Source organism: Talpa occidentalis, unplaced genomic scaffold, assembly GCF_014898055.3.
Source record: "Talpa occidentalis isolate TD23 unplaced genomic scaffold, MPIMG_talOcc4v2.1 talOcc4.2, whole genome shotgun sequence".
Lineage (NCBI taxonomy): Eukaryota > Metazoa > Chordata > Mammalia > Eulipotyphla > Talpidae > Talpa > Talpa occidentalis.
This window is the reverse complement of record NW_023602073.1, coordinates 115660326-115683605: the sequence shown is the minus strand read 5'-3', so window position 1 is coordinate 115683605 and position 23280 is coordinate 115660326. Positions and strand designations below refer to the sequence as shown.

Sequence of the window (23280 nt, the reverse complement as noted above, 5' to 3'; positions counted from 1 at the left end):
TCAGTTTAAAACTCTAATTTTAGGGGACTCCCTGGTGGCATAAGGGGTTAAAGCACAGCAGTATGAAGCTATCTGCAGCCTCTGCAGTACCAGTTCGATCCCTGGCCAGCCATGGAGATACCCACATGGCGCAGCAGACCTCTCCTTTCTTGCCAGCTGCTACCCTCAGCAGTGTATTTCAATCAGTCTGCCTGTTATGTTCCTCACTCTGTCTCTGGTGAATCCTCTCACCCCACCGCCCACCCCGCAACTCTGGCCTGTACCCCAGTTCTTGTATGCATAAAAAAATCTTAACCCCTGGTGGCACAGGGGGTTAAGCACCACACTATGAAGCAACCTGCAGGCTCTGCAGCACGAGTTCAATCCCTGGGTGGCCAGGGAGCAACCCACATGGTACAGCAGACCTCTCCTGACTTGCCCACTGCTCCCCTCTGCATGTACTTCGGTCAGTCTGTCTGTTCTGTTCCCCACTCTGACTCTGTTGAATCCTCTTACCCCCCGCATCTCTGGCCTGTACACCAGCTCTTGTATGCATTTAAAAAATTAAATAAAACTCTAATTTTAGCGAACCTAAATAATTAATTAATGGGGATTATTTGATTTGTTCCATATAGTTCAAGATGACAAAACTCCATTTCCACTTAAGTGTATTCTCTACATTTTCCCTTAAACATTTCAAGGTCCTGTCTGTGAATCTTGTAAAGGGTAAATTATCTGTACTATTTCCAGAAAAATTCATTTTTTTTGTCAAACCAGAGTAAAGTTAATTTGGAGGAGGAAACAGAATTTCTTTAGCATCTTTTTGTCTTACAAGGCACCATCTACCACCATGGCAGAGCTTTCTAGAATTTAGTTGTGATCTGTGATTAAGCCCTTAGTTTGGTAAATTCTTGCCAAACTATTGTTAAGAATTAGAGGCTCAGACAGGGTGATGGTCTTGGTCTATCTGAGGCTGAGGGGTTTTCCTGATCTGAAAGATTCAATGTTAAAGACAGTGTTTGGAGCTGAGGTAGGGCAGTGGTAGCTATAGTAGCTGTGACTGATGTCCAGCGGCTATAGGCAGGTATAGTGGGACTGGAGCTCTGGCTTTACCAATCGGGTGGATCCCTTCACTTACGGAAGATCTCTATACTAATGGGCTTCCAAATCTAGTTAAAGACCCCACTCTACTCCTGGCCTAAAAATGCTTGAGTATCTTCCAATATTTCTAAGGGACTGCTCCAGATGTCTAACAAAACTTTCCTTGTTCATAACTGAACTCGTAATTTTCCCCTTCCATCATAACCTAATCCTCTTTCTATATTCCATAACTCACTCACATTTCCATCCATTACTGTGGTCCAAACTGAAACAAATCACTCTTCCTTGACTCCTTATCCATCATAATACCTGGTTTTTCAATCAATTCTCTCATTATTCATTGAAATATTCTGTTCTGTCACTACCACATTGTTAAATATACCTTTTTAAAAGATATCTGTCTTTGCCTGAATTATTACAACATTTCACAACTGATCTCTCAGCCTTTTATCATCCAAGTCTTAAGACATTTTCCATATGGCAATTAATTTTACTTTCTGACACAATCCATACCAATCCCCTGTTTAAAATGTCTCATATTATCTAATACAAATTTTAAATGCATCTATATTGTTATACATAGTTACACACTTTAATAATAATCCACATAATATATAACACACAGTAATATATATTACATGTACATAAATAAAAGCCCCTTAGCCACTGACTACATTTTTGCCTAACTATCCCCATTAATTGCTACATCTATCAGCCATTCCTCAAGTTCTCTGGGTTCCTGTTCTCATCTGGGTGTTTGCTTAGCCTGAAATTCTCTTTCTCTCACCCCCTCTTTCTGCTATAATGCTATTTGTGAAATTCCTCCTTAGCTCTTTTGTCAATTTTTCAGAATACAGACTTCCAATCCTGTGCTTCTACAACCCCTTGCTCACACCTCTCACTGCACTTACCATCTTATATTTGTGTCTTTATGTACTCTACTCTGCAATGTCAGAAGTCCCTGCTGAATAGAGTCCATGTCGTTCAGATCTTTGTATCCCATTACACAGTTCCGTGTCTTGCAAGTAGTAAACATCAACAAATATGTTTTGAGTCTATAGTTTGGAAAGAACAAATAAGTGGCCAGTCTCCAATCTGTGCTTACAATCTACCATGTTTACACATGACTGTGCAGACCAGAATGGTGACTAGAAAATCAAGGAAATGGAAATGGATGCTCTGTTTACTTTTATTTAATAAGTAACACACTTCAAGTATTAGTATTTAACCAGCAATTTCACTGAGGTTGAACTGGGAAAACTTTCTCTTTTATGAGAGAAGAAAGCAGTTTTTTGAATCAGCAAAATATCTCCAATAATGAGAAACTACATATAGTTAGGTGATATGGTAAATGGGAAAGATGCAGGTTACTTTTATCTTCTAAGAATGAGTTTAAAATAATTATTTCCAAATTAAACACTTTGTTTTTTCTGATAACAGGTCTTTGTTTTCAAAGCTTCATCCAGAACATAGTAAAAACTAATGAAATATTTATTGGCTAGAGCTCTTTTATCCTTGAGTTCATTCGTCGGCAAATGAAACCTCTGAACCCCAAGTCTGAGCATCTGGAAATGCTGTTAAGTTAGAAATATTGGCAGTAGCAGGAAGGTATTGTTTCTTAAATCTGTCTCACATTTAATAAATGCTTCCACAGAGGACACTTGTCTCTGAAAACCTTATGCTCTGTTTAGATTAATATACTAAAGTTCCCATGCCTGTTTAAGTTAGTCATCAGTCTGGAACCATTCAATCAATGTAGCCAAAACTGCATAAAGATCTTCTGGGCATAAAGCACTGAAAATACTACAGAAAGGGAATTAGCAAGAAAGAAGCAGTTGTTTTCGAGTTCCCTCAGTACTATTCAAAGATTTCAAGAAATCAGGGAAGAAACATGACATATCAGAAAGAGCATGAAAATCAGACAAATCGGATTTATATCCACAATCTTAACACTTACTAGCTATGTAACTTTATGCAAGTCATTTGACTTCATGGGGATTCCTAATATTTATACTAAGGTGAATTTTACCTGTGATAGTCTATTAATGATCAAATGAATAAATAATAGTTTCTTTCCAAATCAACCTTTCACATTTTTTAAACAGATATGTACAGAATCAAACCAAAGGAGATGGCAATAGAGTCTTAATATGAAAGAATTCACAAGGCAGAGTTCTCTCATCTAAAGGATGAAGTGTTATAAACAACATAAGTATCAAGGTAGATATTATATGAACTTTTCATTCATACTGAATTAATTTCTACATAAGAGTAGTAAATAAATTCGATGAAACTTACTTTAAAACAGAGAATTGATTGTTGTTGTTTTTTAATCACAAAAGTCTGGTTATTCTAAAATGGTTCTTTGACCTTGGGATTATACACACAATCAATTCCCGATATTTATATAAGATTATAGATGAGCTCTGGAGTGTAATGAACAGCGACTACAAATTCATGGGAACAAGGCTTAAAGTATCTAGAAAATACAAATAAATACTTTTTGTTGTATGAAATTTCTTAACCTTAGAATTTGTGTTGCTACCAAATATAAGTCATATTTATCAAATGACTTGACAGTCAAAGTTCAGTATTATACCAAACAAATCACTATGATTCAGTCACATTTTAAAGTTATGCAATTATTTTTCATTAGTTGCTTTACATGTTTTCTTTTCCTCTTATTTTAAATTCCTCTTATTTCACCTTACTAAATAGAGCAATTTGTCCCACTAACTACACATTTTCTTGATTATTTAAATGACTGACACAAATTTTTCAACTATTTAATTCAATTGAATTTGATTCATTTAACTACGTTTATTTCTCTGAAGGGTAATGGCTCATAAACTCTTTTATAACTATAAGTTTCACAGTGAAGAAATATAGTAGATTATTTTTCTGACATTACGTGAATCAGTAAGATTAAATAGTCATATGTGGCTAGTGGCTAATATACCAGACAGTGCAGGTCTAGATTGCATGTTAAAATAGCTAGAGTAGTGAACAAGTATGATTACTATGTCCTCTTGTCCTACTTTTTTTTCAAGTTACTAAGTAAGGACTTACCATAACAAGATATCTATCAAGTCTCATTTCCTCCATGAAGCTTTCACTGCCCACTAATTCACAGATGTCTTTCTTCTCTGAACTCCTAAATATTTAACTATTTTATGATGGAATTTTTTTTAACATTTATTTATTTATACATGAAAGAACTGGGGCACAGGCCAGAGGTATGCGGGGGGGGGGGTGAGAGGATTCACCAGAGACAGAGTGGGAAACAGAACAGGCAGAATGACCAAAACACACTGCTGAGGGTAGCAGTGGGCTAGACAGGAGAGGTCGGTGGTGCCATGTGGGTTGTTCCATGGCCTGGGGGGATCGAACCAGCACTGCAGAAGCTGACAATTTCACAGCGCTGCGCTCAACTGCCTGTGCCACCAGGGAGGCCCCTTATGATGGAATTTAGTATCTGATTACACCATACACAATTGTTTAAAAATAAAACAATACAAATACTACTATATTTCTATTCTTTCAAAATTTCTTGTTCTAAACAGTTTACATATAGCTTATTTCATCTTCTTAATAGCCTGAAAAATATGTAGTATAATCTCTATATAACCTGTGATGAAATTGGCTCAGAGAAATGACATGACTTGCTGAGGTCAAAAAGCAAGTAAGTTGCAGAGCTGGAACTTGAAAACCAGGTCCATGACTCTAGTCTACACAGGTAGGGACCTTATTGGAGTATGCAAGGTCATGCGATACTTTGGCCTAATTTGATTATTGGAAGCCATCATAGTGAACCTAAGCATAGCTGAAAAAAAAACTTTGTAACAATCACAGGCCATTGTAACGACTGGGAATAAAAGATTATGATTGGATTCAATTATAAGAATATGTCATTTATAGTGAAAGACCATTGCAAAGTTCTTCTGACTAGACATTATCACTTTCGTATAGACCAGTTGCGCCCTCTAGTGGAAATTGATGTTACTACCATAACCGCCAAGTAATATTTTAAAGATTCTCTTAAGGAGCTCTACCTTCCTTAGGAGTCTATCGAAAATTTTGAAGGTATGTTTTAGTTGGTACAAAGAATAGCGCTTGTGATTGACTTCATTAATTGGAGTCCGGGATGCTAGCCATCATGCTGGAAGTCCTCATTAACAAAATATTGTACCAGTACTGGGAGTGAAAATCCACTTAAAATTATTTGAGGCTAAAATTTAACATCTTTACATATAAAAACAAAACATATTTGCACTGTTTTACTATGCAGTGAATTTTCAGGAAGGAAACTTTGGTGCTCATTGAATTTAAGACATTATAAGTTTTATAACATGGTATTATTTAAATGCCACTAAGGAAAAAAGAAAAGAAACCATTGCCACTAAACTATGACACAATGCATTTAACAGCCCTTTTAAACTTATTTAGCCATAAATCAAATACCACACTTGGACATATACAAAAGGGAAAACAAAATCAAAATAAATTAAGGCGTTTCTAAAACTTCTTCATAGCCAGATAATATTCTGAAACAGATTTTTGACTCAGAGTTATCAATATCCATATTTTTATCCAATGCTATTATTCCCTCTGCTATCAAGTATTTTGATAACGCTATACTTCTTTACACAGTGTTCCACTCTTGTGATTAGGATTTGCTTGAAAGCCACTGACATCAACTTTATAGTTTGATGCCATTTTTTCAGCCTTCCAAAGATCTCGATGGAGAGTTTTCAGACAACAGTGAGTGGTTATAACCCTACTTTAGATGGTTGTTAAATAATTTGTTCAGTAAAAAAAAAAAAAGTTAATGCCAATAACCAAGTTCACACATGCTCAGGCAATGACAGTAACAACCACGGCATCAACGACACCTGCTAATTTCAGAAATGTGGAAATGTACTTTTTACGATGGAAGAAACACAGAACCATGACAATGAAGGGACTTTGCCCCTTTTTTTTCCAGAATGTAACAAAGATTTGGTCATCATTTCAGAAAACCTCATCACCAAGGCGAACACTACTAATGGTATTTGAAGGACAAGTAAAACATACCTTTATCCATGGTGATTTTATCAATGGGTGTAACTTTTCTAACTACATTGTCATTTTTCATAGTGTAAGCATATTAATGTCTTTACATATTAAAGCAAACATTATAAAATGTTTCTCTTTATATTAATGATTATGTTTGTGTTTTTCTATTCAGATGTATAGGTGGGTTATATTGATGAATTTCATTTCCAGAAAGTAAAAACTGTTTTGGAAAATATCTTTTATAAAAAGGTGACATTGGGTCTGATTAGGTTGAGAAAATACTGAATTTAGTGGTCATGAATAACCCTTTTCCTCGAAAAGAAAGCAAATCCTGGGGCACTTACCTAACAAATATAGATATGTTTGTGGGTTGGGGAGCAGGGAAGGAGGCAGAAAATTATGTGTGAATTTACTATTAAGGGAGATTAATTTTATGTCTTTATTTTAAGAAAGTGAGCTTACAAAGAACTCTTGAGTCAAACTAGTTGGATTAATGGGGTCTACATATTGTACGTTATTTGAGTGACTCACTCTCTTTGCCTCAGCTCCCTACCTACCGAGTAAAATGAAAGTATTAATAGCATTAATTTACAGGATTCTCATGTGAACTAAATGATATAATACATAGAATGGTGTTTACAACAGTGGTACATCAGAATCAGTAAATGTGGGGAAGCTATCATTAACTATAATAATAAAATATCTGAACTTACCACCTGAGAAATCCTTCTTGAAGAATCTATGATTTCTTGATATGATGGAAAATAATTCCATGTTTTTTGTGAATGCTTTCCCACAGAACCATATTAGAAAAGATTAGACTATCTTTTGGGTTGTGGGATTTTTTTGCCAATTGCTACAGAAATGCCCTGGGTCATACAAGTATATCTTATATTCCAAACTGCAAAAAGGTGCTATATGAATGAAGCATAGCTGAGATCTATCCCCATCACATAAAATATAATGTGAGATAGATACACTATTCATTTTTATAAGATCACTAAAAGTTTAATTTCATGCAAATCAACAAACACCATTAAGGATGGACCAACATCTTGGTTCTGTGCTATGCTGAGTGAATACAAAAGAAGCAACTGTGCTCCTACCCCATGCTGGGATGCTGAGTATAACTAAGTGCTAAATTTCATTATACTGCTAATTTAAACTGTTGTTGAAATTCAGAGGAGGAAGATTAATGAGCTGTAGGGTGGCTAAGGAAAGCTGCCCCCAGGAGAAGGGAGAGGGAATGTAGCAATTTTTATATATATGATCTTGTTTAACTTAACCTCTTAATGTTACTATTTTCTCTTTCATGAAATTTGACAATTTAATGCATGTAAAATGTCTAGCACATTCTAAACCAAGGTAGATTTGTGTTGGGGTCATAGAGAATGGGCAATATATGCTGAAAAGAACCACATATCCATTTTAAGACTTTAGATTCAAAAAGACAAGGAAAAACTTCCACAAGTAATAACCCTACTATAATGGCACAATTTTCTGTGGCAAATAGGAATCACTTTTTTTTTTCCTGCATGGCAAAACTCCCTGAGCACATGAGTCTTGGTACATGTTGAAATCTTAGAGTTGCTTCCTTCAAGCAAAAATTCTCTCTTTAAAAAAATAAATGGTGGGCCTCCCTGGTGGCGCAAGGGGTTAAGACGCAAACTATGAAGCTGTCCACAGCCCCTGCAACACTAGTTCGATCCCCAGTCCTGGAGCTACTCACATGGTGCACAGACCTCTCCTGCCTCACCTGCTGCTCCCTTCAGCAGTGTATTTCAGTCAGTCTGCCTGTTCTGCTCCCCAACTCTGTCTCTGGTGAATCTTCTCACCCCCCCACACACACCTTTGGCCTGTACCCCAGTTCTTGTATGCATAAATAAATCTTTAAGAAAAAAAGAACTGGCATAGAACACACTTATTTGCTTTTCCCTCTAATCCTTGCTTCTCGCTGGCCCTCTTCGTATTCAATAGTAATCATTTATTGAAAAATGATTATAACCTGGACCAAAATGTTAAAATCACAGTCATAGCATACTGATTTGCATAATTAAAATTAGTAGAAAGTTCTTTTTTTTCTACTGAATATTCCACATTACAGCTTTTCCAAATGTACTGACAATAAGAAAACATTTCTTGGAAGTATCTCAACAATGGAAATTACACTTACACTGATTACATTTACCATCACCATGTATAGTGGGAGCCTTCATAATGCCAATGAGATTATTTACTTTTGCAGACATCATTATGGTGACTTTGACAAATAAAGCCACATCTTCTAAGACTGCTCAAAGCATCACACTGTCCTCTGCTTGATTAGAAGAAGGGATCATAATAGAATAAGTTTCTACTTAAAGTCAAATTAAGTTGTTCCACTTTCAAGTGAAAAGATGATTATTACGGCAATTAGAAAGAAGTGGACCTTGTGAAAACTTTCAGTTTTCAATCCTACATATACAAAAGTAATTTCAGCCCTGAATTATGGAATCTGGAATCTATGTTTCTTGCAGAGAGAAATGAAGTAAGGCCTAAACTCATTGGTTTGGATTGTTCAGACAGAGAACATAGGGAATACAGTGTTGGTAGTTTGAGGTTTTACAATGTAAACTCACTTATATATACTGGTTCTCTCAGTTTGTCATAGAGTATGACCACACAAATGTAAATTATTTGTGAAGCAAAATTGTTTTCCCTGTGGTTTTTCTATGCCTTACTTTGATGGAAATTCATTTTGACTAAGACTTTGTTACTAAGACAGTAGAGTGGTCCTCTGGTTCACCAGTGGCAGTCATAGAGGAGAGTAGGGTTATAATCTGTATGCCCTTTACATTTGCAAGCACCAAGCTGCAGGCAGGACAAAGAGTATTCTATTCACTTGTTCCTTTATTTAACATTCTAATAATTGATGGGACATTGTAAAGGGAAGGCAGTATACTAGGCACTAGGCAAACATAACAAACGAAACCATAACCCTGTCCTCCTGAAATGTTTTCTCAAATTCTTATGCGTTAGGTTTTGCATTAATTTTGTCTTTCTATGTATTGCCTAAATGTGTATCTGGTCACAATAACTAAAAGGAGACTTAACATATGATAAATCACAGCTGTTGTGCAGGACGTCTGCAGAAGCAATGGGCAAGATCCAAGGGGTTGATGCTAGGAAAAACTTGAGACACACATAAGATGCAATCAAACTTCTAACTCAAGAGTATTAGTTTCATATTTCACAACTCTGCTTTGGCTGTCACATCTTCCCTAAACGAATCTTGCCTAGGGTTAGGATAAACTAGGATAACATTCCCATCTCCACATCCTTAATACAGTCTTATCTGCAAAGTCCCTTTTGCTACATAAGATAATATATTCCCAGGTTCTGAAGATTATTATGTGCACATCTTTAGGGGTCATTCTTCTACTACACAAGGCAAAGCAAATAGGAAAATAAAGTTTGCCACTTTCACACCCAGTATTGTCCTTGGAAATACGGCAGAGGGTTCCTCTGAGTCAACTAATTGCAAATTTGTTTTCTGCTCCAAGATGGTATACTTTAACTGTCCCCCTTCCAAAAGAAAAAAATATATATATGGTGGACCAGTTATGACGCCCTGTAACTCAAGATAACACCATTTTGTCCCTCCCAAGTCAACAAACTAAAACCCCGGATACACTGACATCCCTCTTAAATGAACTTAATGTGCCAATTTCCATGAACAGAAACTTTATTAGAGCCAACTTTTCCTGCCTCCTAGCAGAACTAAACAGATTAATAGTTTATGGGCTGGCTATAGCTTTCCTTTCCATGGTGTGGGGCTATGGAGCAATATTTAGCAAATTTGTCCTAATTCTTGCAGACTTAGGTAACACACTCTCCTCTGATACAGATTATAAGCTGATGCCTAGCAATGAATAACAAACATTTCCATTAGAGATAAAAAGCCACTGAGTAGCCTTTTCTCCCAGTAATGGTAGAGACTAGAATTGATATACTCAGGCCACTTGTACGTGAGAAAAAGGGAACAATTTGGTGTTCATCTTAGTTTAAAATAAAGAGAAGATTTTTGCTGCTGGCCATTAGGTACTAACAGGTACATGATTTACCTTTCTGCCTAAAGCAAATACTTAAAACCAGAAAACACGCCTCAGACAAGGAGAGCAGGACTCTAAGTCCTTAATTGCCCCAGTCTACAGGTCGCTGCAGTTTCCAGCTGCATCTGAAAGAGGGTGGCTGCGGCCTTCGGCCTCTGAGCCGACCTACATTTCCTCAAGTTACCTTCTCCCTCCCATGGGTTAACTCACTAGGCACAGCAACCCTCAGGGTCTCCCTTGACCAGCTGGCAGAAGCCACGCCCAGCGCGGCGCGTTCTCGCGTGACGGCGTGACCGCAGCGCTGACGTCACCGTCGCGGAGGCGCTCGCGAGACTAGCGGCCGGCCGGCGCGAGCGGCGGCAGTTTGCCGAGCGCGGCTCCTCTGAGGAAAACAGACGTTAACTCGCCGTTGGCCTCCTGCCGCCGACATGAGCGACCAGGATGGGGGCGAGAGACTCCCTCTCCCCCGAACCAGCGGCCGCACGACCCCCGACCAGGCCTCAGGAGACCCGGGCTCACCCCAGTGCCTGGAGCTCCGTGAGGAAACCGAGGCGTCACAGGTGACGGCGGGGAGCGGTGAAGGGTGCGCGGAGCGGGTCGCGCTCCCACCGCCTCCCCAGGTGATGGAGGAGGGCGGCGCTCCCCAGGGCCCCTCGAGCTGTGGACTTTCCCTCCGGGTCAGAGTTGGGGCACTTGGCGGTTCCGTAGGCACCGAAGCGGGGCCAGACGAGGCTCTTCCCGCGGGGGTGATGGGAGCAGCCGCGGGGTCCGTGGCCGCGGACGGCCGCCTGACAAGAGTCCGTCGGGCTGGAGAGCCGCGCGGCCTGGGTGTGGAGAAGGCCCTCGAGATCTGTGGCGCAGAGAGGTCGGGCTCTGAGGTGATGGCGGGGGCGAATGCGGAGAAAGTAAAGCCGGAAGCGTGCAGCATCGTTCCAGCAGGAGAAGGCGTCGTGGGGGAGGAGGTCGTGGAGGAGATGGAGGTGGAAGCGAGGTCGGTGGAGGAAAGCCGAGGGGTGGAGGAGGTGCTGGCGGCAGGGCCCCGCCCCCTGCGGATCGACCTCCGCGTCAACCCCCTGGAGGCCATCCAGCTGGAGCTGGACACTGTCAACGCTCAGGCCGACAGAGCCTTTCAACAGCTGGAGCAGAAGTTTGGGAGGATGCGTCGGCACTACCTGGAGCGGAGGAACTACATCATTCAGAACATCCCGGGCTTCTGGGTCACTGCCTTTCGGAACCACCCCCAGTTGGCGCCCATGATTAGGGGCCAAGATGCAGAGATGTTAAGATACATAACCAACTTGGAGGTGAAGGAGCTCAGGCATCCTAGAACCGGCTGCAAGTTCAAGTTCTTCTTCCGAAGAAACCCCTACTTCAGAAACAAGCTGATTGTGAAGGAATATGAGGTCAGAGCCTCTGGCCGAGTGGTGTCTCTCTCCACTCCGATCATATGGCGCCGGGGCCATGAGCCTCAGTCCTTCATTCGCAGGAACCAAGACCTGGTCTGCAGTTTCTTCACCTGGTTTTCAGACCACAGCCTTCCAGAGTCTGACAAGATTGCAGAGATTATCAAAGAGGACCTGTGGCCAAATCCACTGCAGTACTACCTGTTGCGTGAAGGAGTCCGAAGAGCCAGACGTCGCCCAATTAGGGAACCAGTGGAGATTCCCAGACCCTTTGGGTTCCAGTCTGGTTAAGCTTTGTTCTCCGAAATATTGCACAAGCCCCCCGACCCCCACCCCCATTTCTTGCTCAACCTGTCTTGGGCAGCAGAAATGGGTATGGTTGCCTTTTTTTTTTTCTCTCCCTGACATCTGCAGCCTTTTTCATCCAGACATTCAGTTCTCCACCTCAGGTTTGGGACCTTCATGGCCGCCGTCCTCCACTTTCACATGCCTTCATGCTGTTCTGCATTACTGTTACGTGCTGCATGGTCATAGTTCACATCTAAGCCAAGCAAATGTAGATTGTCTATCTGTACTGTTGTTCCTAGGGCCTGGGGTCTGGTTCTTACCACGTGTATTCTAATTTTGCCTCGGAGCCCATTCTACCCTTGCGCTGCAGTACAGGCTTGTGAACAGTTGCTGGGCATTAATGATAGATATCAAGGGACAGCAGCAGTGGGCTCCTTGATCTGTGACTTACTGTTACACCTGTGCTCTTTTTGTACTTTTGGTCACCTAGTGCTGCCTGCTCCTGGCTCTGTCCACCTCCACTGGCTACTAGCTAATGGATGAACATCTTCAGACTCTTTTCCTCCTCATTGTCTATTTTCTGGTAAACAAGACCACTTCCAGGTTTTCTGTCAGCACACAGAAGACCCATTTCTCTTCCCAAAGGTCTCCCCTGCCTTGATTCCTCATCCTCTCTTCCCTCCACCCACATCATCTAAGAATCCTGATGACTATAAGACAGGTGGTTGAGGTGATAAGTTAGACTCTCTCCTCATGGTAAGGCTAAGGATGGTATCCATTACCAGGCTTTTTCAGCCTCAACTAGTGAATGCACACAAAAACCTAGGTACCTTTATGTGCCTCCTTTCTTCATGCTAAAGTACACTTGGTCTATTCTGTTTAAAAAAAAAGTGATAGCTTAGAAAATCTGCAGAAGCAGGCCTTTTAATTTAGCTCTTTTCATTATTTTCAGAAATAGGTTGTCCTGTAAAGTAGACTGCCTTAGATTTTCCTCATCCCCAGCCTCTGTACCCCCTTTTAGCAACACCTAGGGGATTTAAAGGGAGACAGATCTAGATGGAATGGGAAGTAATATCTAATTCTTAGTATATGGAAGAACTAAAGAGATTGTGACGGATACCCTAAGCAGTGGGAACTGAGTAAAAGGCCACAGGCAAAATGAGCCATGTAAAAACTGGGCCTAAAATTGACTGAGAGGGTCTCCAAGGCAGAGGTGCTTTCTCTGTCACTAGTGATGGGAGGAGAAACATTTTTCTCAGCATTTTTAATGGGAGAATTGAAGCTGGAGTTTTAAATATGTTACCTCTAGAAGAGGTCTTAAAACACAACTATGGGTGCATTCTTGTTTTCATTTGACTTAATTTATTCAAAAGATAAATACCTTGTCCTTTATTTCACTAGTATTTAGTAAAACACTGTTATTTTCTCTGTTTCTGATTACCAGGAAAGTTGAACTGTACAGACTTTTCAATTTCAGTTGGGAACATTTGGGAATGTTCCTGTACAACAGATATATAAATGAATATTTGTAATGATTTTCAACTTGTTTCTCTTTAAACTGTCTTCCTAGAAATATAATTTGAATAGCTTGGTCTTGTCAGATTCTTAAGACTTTGGAAATTGTCTACATGGAAAAATAACTTACAAATGAGTGTGATTTGGTTAACTTAATAATTTGTTCTGGTAACAATTTAGGATTGATGTCTCTTTTCCTAAATCGATTTAATATTTGTGAGACTGCGTTGTCAAATTCAGTGTACGATTGGCATATTTGTCTTATACGCATGATGGTAAAATAAAAGCATGTTACTCTGCTAGATTTCTTAAATTTCACACTGCCTATAGCATGCTTAATGAAATTGTTCAAGATAACATTAGAATTAAAGTTCTTAAGTTGCATTATTCCAAAAGTACAATTATAGGGCTTTCTGTGGGGTTTTATTGCTATTGTTTTACTTCAGAATGTTATCAGTGCCACCTGGTGATGTCACTTTTTTTCCATATAACCACCATCCTCTCACTTCAAATCCTCCCTTTCTTTCTCTGGAAGTGGTATTTTTAGGTCATTCAGACTCTTTTTTAAAAAAATTCACTTGTATATTTGATAGGCAGAAATTCTAGAGATACTATCATTAGTGACAAACTCTATTCCCATAGTTTCTGAGCTGTAAAAATTCTTTACGCTTTAAATCTCGCCATCTTCTGTGTTTCAAATGATTCAGACGTGTCAATAACTTCTCTTTGGGGAAGATGAAATTCTTTATGTACTTGGTGTACTTTGTAGGGAACCTCTGTTCTAGAAAATAACACATAATTTATTATAGTGAACTCCATAAATGCTAAGCATTTAGACAGGCCCTGGCAAGATAAGAAGATAAAGCCCATTCCCTTTTAAATAATTGGGGAAAGATGATAGGCAAACATTTGACACAGTGGTAGAGTGAAAATGTAAAGGTAGCTTTTCACATGTTTTTTCATCTCCCTTTCCAGTTTGAAATCTTTGTGAAAGCAGAGATTGGGGAGTCTTTTACATCCCTCACTACATCTAGCATAATGTTTTTGTACATTATTGTCAACAGATAAATATTTGTTGAATGACAAAATGAACAACTCAAATGGAGAAAAAGAACAAAATAACCCAGTACCCAGAAGGACTTTTGATGAGGTCATGGGAAAATGGTTAAGGCATCTGTAAAACCTAAGTTAAACTTCCAAAAAGTTGCAAAACTTTTTCTTAAATAACATCAGATTTCTCATTTAAGTAATGAGAAAAGATCTTAATACCGTGACATTTAACCTTTCATTTGCCATCCTAACAGAGCGTTACTTAAATCGGGATAAGTTTTTATGTCCTTTTGTTTTTATCTATTTTAAGATGACTACGCTGGAAGAAGGGTTTAGACTTTATTTCTGAAAATAATGAAAATCATGCTGTCCAATGTAGTAATCACTAGCTACCAGTGGCTATGAGCACGTGAAACATGGCTAGTTCACATTGAGATCTGCTAGCAGTATAAAGTACACACTGGATTTAAAAATAATGTAAATTTTTTATTGCAAATTGAATAGTTTTGATATAGAAAGTTAAATAAAATTCACTTAGCATAATCACAATTCATTTAAAACTTGTATTGTTTTATTGAGGTAACATTGGTTTATGACAGTAAGATTTAGAGATACAGGTTCACACCTTTTCAAATGTATGTTACCACAATCCTCCACTGTAGTTGATTGGGCGCCACTCTCCCATTTATTAATATGGGAGGCCTACATTTGTGAGCAGTATTTATTCCCTATGTTCCTGAGATGCTTTGAGCTCTGATGGGCCACCTTGATCTATATCCTGATTTTAGAAATTCTAGGGAAAATTTCCATCAGGTCACTTTAGAAAACTTGATCTTTTTTTTTGGCTTCACTTTTTCCAAAAAGATTTGCATTTAACCTAACTTCCTTGAGGACAGGACAAAATGGTCCTATTAAAATAAAAAGGGTCACTTAGGTAAGCTATTGATTTTTATTATATGCCCGTTTAGTGGCCAGAAAAGATAGGGAAGACACACTTGGTTTGCGATTAAATCAGTTTTACAATATTCCCTAGTGTGCTGGCCAAAATAAATAGTCTCTGAGCCTAAATTTCCTTATCGATAATGCAGGGATGATAATACCTCTATTGTAAGTTATATTGCTCCAGGATGTATTTGGAGAAAAACATCTGGAACTTACTATGTGCCAGGTACTGTGCTAACAGATATGTATTAGTATAAAGGTTAAAGATTGCAAAAATGCCAGACACACTGTGTGGCATGTAATATATAATTAGTAAATAATAATTTTCACTTACCTTCCTCTCAATTTTAATTTCTCATTTATTTACATCTAGACAAGTTGTCATCTATCCTAACATGTCTCAAACCTGACTGTTCCTTATTAATTAGTTGAGGAGCTTTGAAAAAAATCCTGATGGGCTTTACTTCAAACCAAAGTACACCCAAACTTACATACAGATTTGAGAATCATGAATCACCTTTCCTTAGACTCATTTGAGGAAATATACATTCTCAAGTTTTGTTAAATGTACTCAAATTTTCTGCCTCAAAATATTCAACTAACTTCAAAGAGCCTGACATATAATAGTAAGCTCTTAGCACCTTTGCTCCATATTTTGACCTATGTAATCATGCAAAATGGAATTAGCCCGATTCCACAAAAAGCTCTTCCTCATATTCTTTCCCTTAGACTCTTACCCCCACCAAGAAGCTATATTCCTTCAATGTTCCTCATCCATGCTAGTTTAATGAGTCATGCCAATGTTCTTCGTACAGTCTGATGCCCAAGACTGAACAAAATAGCCTCCAAATAACAGAATGGGTTTCATAATGCTTTTAAATGGATCCTGGGAAAACAGTATTACCCTTTTTACTCCTAATAGGATCATAATTTACCAAACGCTTTAAAGTTCTAAAGCATTCATGTGCTGAGTTATACTGCTTTATTGTGTCCAACCGCTGACATGTATCTATATTAATTTTTACTGTTAAATTAGGTTAAATTAAATTCTTTTAACCTATTCACATTTACAGGATTATTATTTGAGTAATTTTCCCCCTAATTTCATACCATTTACAAATCTGGTGTGCAGCTGGGTCATTGTTGAATTTCTTGCAGGAACTTTTCTTTCAGAGGGACACATTTTCTAGGATACAGTTTTCCCATCAACTATGGATCCATCATTCTCTAGTCGATATATAACTTTAGTTTAACTTTGTCATAGGACATCAGCAAGCACATGTCACATGTCTTTTAAGAATTAAAGAAAGATGCCTTCTTCCAGGCTGGTGGATTAGAAAGGTATCAGTTTCTCCCAGTTGCTGTCCTTAAGTACAGATGTACTTTGTCTTTCAAATTCCCTTATCCAAAAAGCAAATGACTTTTTAGTGATCTTTTGTTTTCCTCTGTTGATCACTCTTGCTTTTGAAGGCAGTATTAATGTTTTAATATTACTGTTCTGTGGGTTTGAAATTTTTCAAAATAAAATAGTTGAAGATATACTTAAATGATACACATTATTTTGTTTAATTAGTCATCAAAAAAAAGCCTGTTGAAACTACAAAAATGCAGTTAAAGGTCTATTAGTCATCTTGATCACTTCCTTTCAAGGTGATAACTGTCAATATGTTGTTTTATAATTGGAAATTAAGGGAGGTAATAAGTAGGAAGCACATTATGAAGTTATCAGTGATGGGTTATTTCACACAGTTCTACATAGATCCAGAATTGCCCCAATTGAACTACATATCTAGAAACAAATTCATTTTGGGATTCATGTACAAACTTCTAGAAATGTGGAATTTTTTAAAATATTTATGCATACAAGAGCTGGGGTACAAGCCAGAGATGTGGGGGGTGAGAGGATTCACCAGAGACAGTGGGGAACAGGACAGGCAGATTGACCAAAGTACACTGCTGAGGGGAGCAGCGGGCGAGTCAGGAGAGGTCTGCTGCGCCATGTGGGTTGCTCCCTAGCCCGCTGGGGATCGAACTCGTGGTGCAGAGGCTGCAGATTGCGTCATAGTGTGGTGCTTAACCCATTGTGCCACCAGGGAGGCCCCTAGAAATGTGGATCTTCTTGAGATTTGGTTTTAACAAATGCCTGAGGCTGAGGCCCATTGGTGGAGTTCAGGGTGTCATTACTGAATTTCCCAGCAACTGAAAATCATGATTCATACACATGAGTCTGTGAATATCTTCTAAGAGAGGACTATTTCCAAGTCTTCATTTCTTCAAGCTTCAGATTCTGAAAGTTCAGGGCAGCTTAGTACCAGCAAATGAATGCCTGCTTTCCAGTCAGCATATATATCCAGTTTGAGTTCAGTTGCATTTTCTTGATAACAATGCTATTAAAATATTGAATGCTATGCATTTAATCCCTACCACCACCTGTTGTTTTGTCTAAATCATTTGTTACAGGGCAGGTTCTTTTTGCTCTCCTAAGAATCCAAGATGTGGGCCTCCTTGGTGGTACAAGGGGTTCGGTCTCAACACTATCAAGCTATCAGCAGCCACTGGCAGCAGTTCAATCCCCAGCCAGGGAGCTAACCCACATGGCCCAGCAGACCTCTCCTCTCTTGACGGCTGCTCCCTTCAGCAGTGTATTTAAGTCAATCTGCCTCTTCTGCTCCCCACTCAGTCTCTAGTGAATCCTCTTCCTCCCCCCCCACTCTGGCCTATACCCCAGCTCTTGTATGCATTAATAAATAAGATGAATCTTGAAAGAGACCAAGATGTTCATAATACTTTGTTATTGTTAACAAATTTTAAAAGATTTTATTTTTGCGAAGAACTGGGTACAGGCCAGAAGTACAGGGAGGGTGTGAGGATTCACCAGAGACAAAATGGGGAGCAGCACAGGCAGATGTACTGAAATACACTGCTAAGGGGAGTAGCAGGTGAAACAAGAGAGGTCAGCTGTGCCATGTGGATTAGCTCTTTGGCCAGGGATCAAACTCAGGTCATCACCGTGGGCCTTCTCGGTGGTAGAGCTGAGACTTAAACCCTAGGCCAACAGGGAGGCCCTATTTTTGCCTTTATTAAGTATAATCTATATACAGTATAAGAATGTTCATAACAGCTTTTTAATAATAGCTCAAAACTAGAAACAAACCAAATGCCCACCAGTAGGTGAATGAATAAATTATGGTATATTTATACAATGGAACATGACTCAGTAATAAAAAGGGACAAACTATTAATCACAGTAACATGGATGAAGCTCTAAAACATTTTTAATTGAAAAAACACCAGAATACACATTATATAATTCCATGTATGTGCAGTTCAATTACATGGAAAGCTGCTCTAGAGCAACAAAAATCCAAAGAGTAGTTGCCTCAGGGTTGGGGAGAGTAACTAGAAAAAGTGTGAACTGCAGAGATGATAGTAATGCTCCACATTTTGATTTGGGTGATGACACATAGGTATCCACTTATCAAAATTTGTAAAAGTGTACACTTAGGATTCATGCATTTTAGTGGATATAAATTATAACCTCAAGAAATAACAAATGTAAAACTGTTGAGAATAGAAAAACTGGAAATCGTTTGTCCCGCTCCAGTGCTTTGACTTCTCTCCTGCGCTTAGGTAAAAGTTGCTGACTTGACTTTTACAAGATTTTATTTGCTATTTCTTCTTAAAATTATACAATTTCATTAAATATTGGATGTTAAAAAATTTTTTCTCCCTTAACTCCAGGCCAAAATTTCACTCTCTCTAGATACCCCTGACTTACAAATTAAGAAGTTCTATCATCAGTCTGGTCAATGAAGAAGCCTTCTCAGGACAGTGTCCCGTAAGTAGCACTGACATTCTCAGAGAACACAATCACGGGGCATGCTTGGGAATCTCTCTGAATTTCCTTTTCTATTTCTGCTTAATCAGATGCCTTTAACAAGGTTATGTGATCCTCTTTACTCAGGCCTTTTCTTTGGCTCTTCTTCAGCTCCAAACTAATGTTATCTATTATTACCATAAAGCAGTAGATCTCAAAGAGTGATTTCCATACCAGCGGCATTAGCATCATCTGAATTTTGTTAGCTATACAAATTCTAGAACTCCACTTCTGACCTATGCCTAGCAACTGTGTTTAACTAGTGCATCAGGTCATTTTGATGCACTGGGAACCATTGCTATAAACTTATTGCTGTTTCTGCTTATTTCTAGTTGATTCACTTTCCTGATTTTAGTGATAATGAAAATAAAACATTTACCTACATTTTTTATCAAAATTGACTTCCTTGCCCCAAGGAGTCACAGTTTGAGCCTTGGAAATCTAATTCTGCTTCAAGAATATATCTCTATCCTCATAATCTCAGCAAATTTTTAAATATATTAGGAATTTCCATGCTCAGCAGATTTTTAGAAATATTGGGACTTTCCATGTATTTTCTCATTTTACATAAGTAATCCTAGTTTTGGTACCACTTCCCATTTAATAAGGAAATGGAAGCTCAACAAATTAAAGTATATTAACTAAAATGTCAGCAACACAGGTTGCATTCAATTAAGCTTTCTTATTTCAAGACAGAGCTTCTTCCACCCTTTGCAGCCACCAGTAATTGTTATAAAAATAATGCAATTAAGTACAATTATCTTGTTCTTGGTTGAAAGCGATTTTTAATCCATTCTGAATAACTTTAAAAGGATATATTTATCTCTATATACCTATTTATGCTAATTTATAGAGGGTTTCCAAATCCTGTCAGATTACAACTACATCCTGTATATTAATATGTAATTTTTATATATTATATAATCTGTATTTCATTGCTTGGTTTTACTCTCTCACAATAGAATTGCCAAAGTTGTTCAATATATTAATATCCTTCTAGAAAATGGATGCTATGATGTAAAGTACTGATAAAACTAATAAATGTAGAAGATGCATATTATTGAGGTTTGAGTCAATAGAGTAATTACTTATAAGAGGCACTTAAACTTAATTTTCATTCTCTTTACCAAGTTCTAACTTCTCTTAGCACAGTGCAATTAAGAGTTGTATTAAGGGCCTCCCCTGGTGGCGCAGCAGTTGAGTGCTGGGCTGCGAGGCTGCCCGCAGCCTCTGCAGCGCAGGTTCAGTCCCTGGCCGCTGGTGAGGGTCCCCCCCCCCCACACACACACACAAAAAAAAAGAGCTGTATTGAGGGCCTCTCCCAGTGGCACAAGGGGTTAAGCACCTTACTCTGAAGCTATCTGTAGCCTCTGCAGCACGAGTTCAATCCCAGCTGGCCAGGGAGCTGCCCACATGGCACAGGGTCCAGACCTCTCCTGTCTTGCCAGCTGTTCCCCTCAGCGGTGTATTTCAGTCTGCCTGTTCTGTTCCCCACTCTATCTCTGGTGGATCCTCTTACCCCCCATGCCTCTGGCATTCACCCCAGTTCTTGTATGCATAAATAAATAAATCTTTAAAAAAAAAAAAGTTGTATTGAAATTAGCCTAAGAACTGGTGGGTACGTGGTACTCTAGGTGCTATCATAGCCAATCATTTTAAATAATGGTCAAACTTCTCTGAGTTTATTCTTGGGTCAGTTTTAACAGATTCTGTCCAATTAGCTACTAAAACTATGGCCATCGCATGACTAATTTTTTACTTAAGGCATTTTATGAAAACTTTAAATAAGACATGGAAAAATTTCATAAAACATTTTAAGCTCCAGCAGTAAAAGTTTTTTCCAATCACTTGGAAATAAGTCTATAATCATTTAGAAATAACTAGCACATTGTGGAGAAGAAATATTAATCTGTTCCAAATGTTCATGTCTTTCTCAGGTTATTTAAATTACATCTACTTGGTCCAATTCAACTCTCTTTCATTTACTGCTTCTTTCTTTAGGAATGTCTTTCACCTTTGAGCCTGTATGCATTTATAGTTTCATAACAGAATTTGACATTGATTTTATATTACCTGCACTATAGTCTATTTAGTGTAGGTAAATCTTAAAAAAATAATTTCAAAATTGTCAAGTCAGCTTCTATTCCAAATCCATTGGGATAAACACTACACATACCTCATTTCATCTTCATGGATGTCCTTAAGTCTTTATGGTGTTCATTTTATATATGAGAAAATTGTGGCTCAGAGAAGGGATCAGCTCAAACTGATAGCTATTAAGTGGAACAAGTGAGATTTGAAGCGATGATCTGTGTTTTCCAATGAACATGCCTTTTCCCAGTTTATTAGTCAGGGAGACTCTACTGTGAAATAGAGCCAATAGGAAGAGAATATGAGGAATTGGCTCCTGTGATTGTGGGGGTTGATCTGCTGTCTGCAAACTAGTGAACCAGGAACGCTGGAAATAGTGTAATGCCAATCTAAAGCGAAAGAACCACTGGAGCTGATAGTGTAAATACCAGTCCAAGGGCAGACTTGTCCCAGTTCAGAAGCAAAAAAGGTGAATTCCTCCTTCCTCTACTTTTTTGTTGTACTCAGGCCCTCACCAAATTGGATGATGCCCACCCTTTCTGGGAAGGACTATACAATGTCCTAGTTCACCAATTTAAATGCTAATCTCATACTGAAACACCCTCACGGACATACCCTGAAATAATAGATTTAATCTGGACAAGTCAGGTTGACATATAAATTTAACCATCATACCCAATATATGGCTGTGAGGTCTTTAGGATCAGGAACTTCCTCTCTTCCTTCCCCAATGATTGGGGAAAGCAAGGTCATATTACAGTTTTCTGCTCAACATTATCACAGGGAGACATAACTACCAAATAAGCTTGTCTGTGAAAACTTTGTATCAGTAATATCTTAAGTGAAATAAAGATTATGACTCAATATTAATATATATAGCACCAAACATGTTAAAAAGGCATGCTGCTAATTCTTTTAATGGATGTATACAGTCTATAAAATTGTCATAAATATTCTCCTTAAGAGTAGTTTAAACTTTTAACACCAAAGGCAAAGGAAGGAGTCATAATATCTTAAGACCACTTCCTCCCTCTAGTGACTAGGAGTGGAAATACCACATAATAACACATTTAAAAAACTGATGCTCAATGGGTGTATGGGAAATTTGCCAGTTATTTTGGTTATTACAAGGAATGTGAATGCTACTGGCATTTGTTAGTGGCATTAGGGATGCTAGAAACCCTACAATGGTGAAGGGAAGTACTCTATAAAGTAGTTATTCAGCGGTAAATATTCACGTAGATGAAAAATCTATTATTTAAGCCCAAAACCTGGCACTATTTTACAGAGGAAAACAAAATATTTTTGCACTGTTTTTATACACTGTATTTTAAAAAGTCATGCCTACTCTAAAAACAATGGTGGTGAGATACACCATTAACTAAGAGTAATGAAAACAATTGCCCATTGAACTCTGAGAGTTTTCTAAATTTTTTCTTTTATACTTATTAAAGACTTTCTACTTTAAATATAAATATTTTTATATATCACCCATGGGTATACATAAAAAGTAAATTACGAATGAAATAGGTTTTTCATTAGTGTAATGTTTTTTCCACTTAGATAATAAATCTTAGTTACATAGTAATAACCTTAATCACTTTGCTCAAAATTACTGGTGTCCCTATTCTGTCCTATAGCACTGTCTTCTGATCCTTGAAGAATTCTGATGATGAAAATATTTCTTAAAAGAATGTTTTACCACTTAAAGAATACTTTTTTCTCACCTACAAATATCGTTACTTAAGTTCTCACAACAAAGACTAGCCCAGGACCAGGTGAATTCCATCAATCAAACGGTTAAAGAAGAATTAAGTAACACCAATCCTTCTCAAGCATTTCCAAAATACTGACAAGGGAACATTTCCAGACTCATTTTATGAGGCCA

General features: G+C 38.3%; 2 protein-coding genes across 3 annotated transcripts in view; one reads left to right on the top strand and one right to left on the bottom strand.

Moving 5' to 3' along the window:
- LOC119252807 (dermatan-sulfate epimerase) overlaps positions 1-10832 on the bottom strand; it is a 116516-nt gene extending 105684 nt beyond the window's left edge. The window contains exon 1 of one of the 2 annotated variants that reach the window (XM_037520269.2): positions 10746-10832. The gene's annotated coding sequence lies outside the window, so the exon portion shown is untranslated. Of the gene's footprint in view, positions 1-10436; positions 10488-10745 lie in introns of those variants that run through there. The other variant, XM_037520272.2, reaches the window with a different exon arrangement.
- Positions 10576-19181, top strand: TSPYL1 (TSPY like 1). Its single transcript, XM_037520274.2, has one exon. The coding sequence runs from the start codon at positions 10655-10657 to the stop codon at positions 11918-11920; it is 1266 nt and encodes a 421-aa protein (XP_037376171.1). The 5' UTR covers positions 10576-10654; the 3' UTR covers positions 11921-19181.
- Positions 19182-23280: the final 4099 nt, after the last annotated feature.

Bases quoted from the DNA above. Each gene is read 5' to 3' on its own strand.
- TSPYL1 (XM_037520274.2), top strand. From the start codon at position 10,655: ATGAGCGACCAGGATGGGGGCGAGAGACTCCCTCTCCCCCGAACCAGC.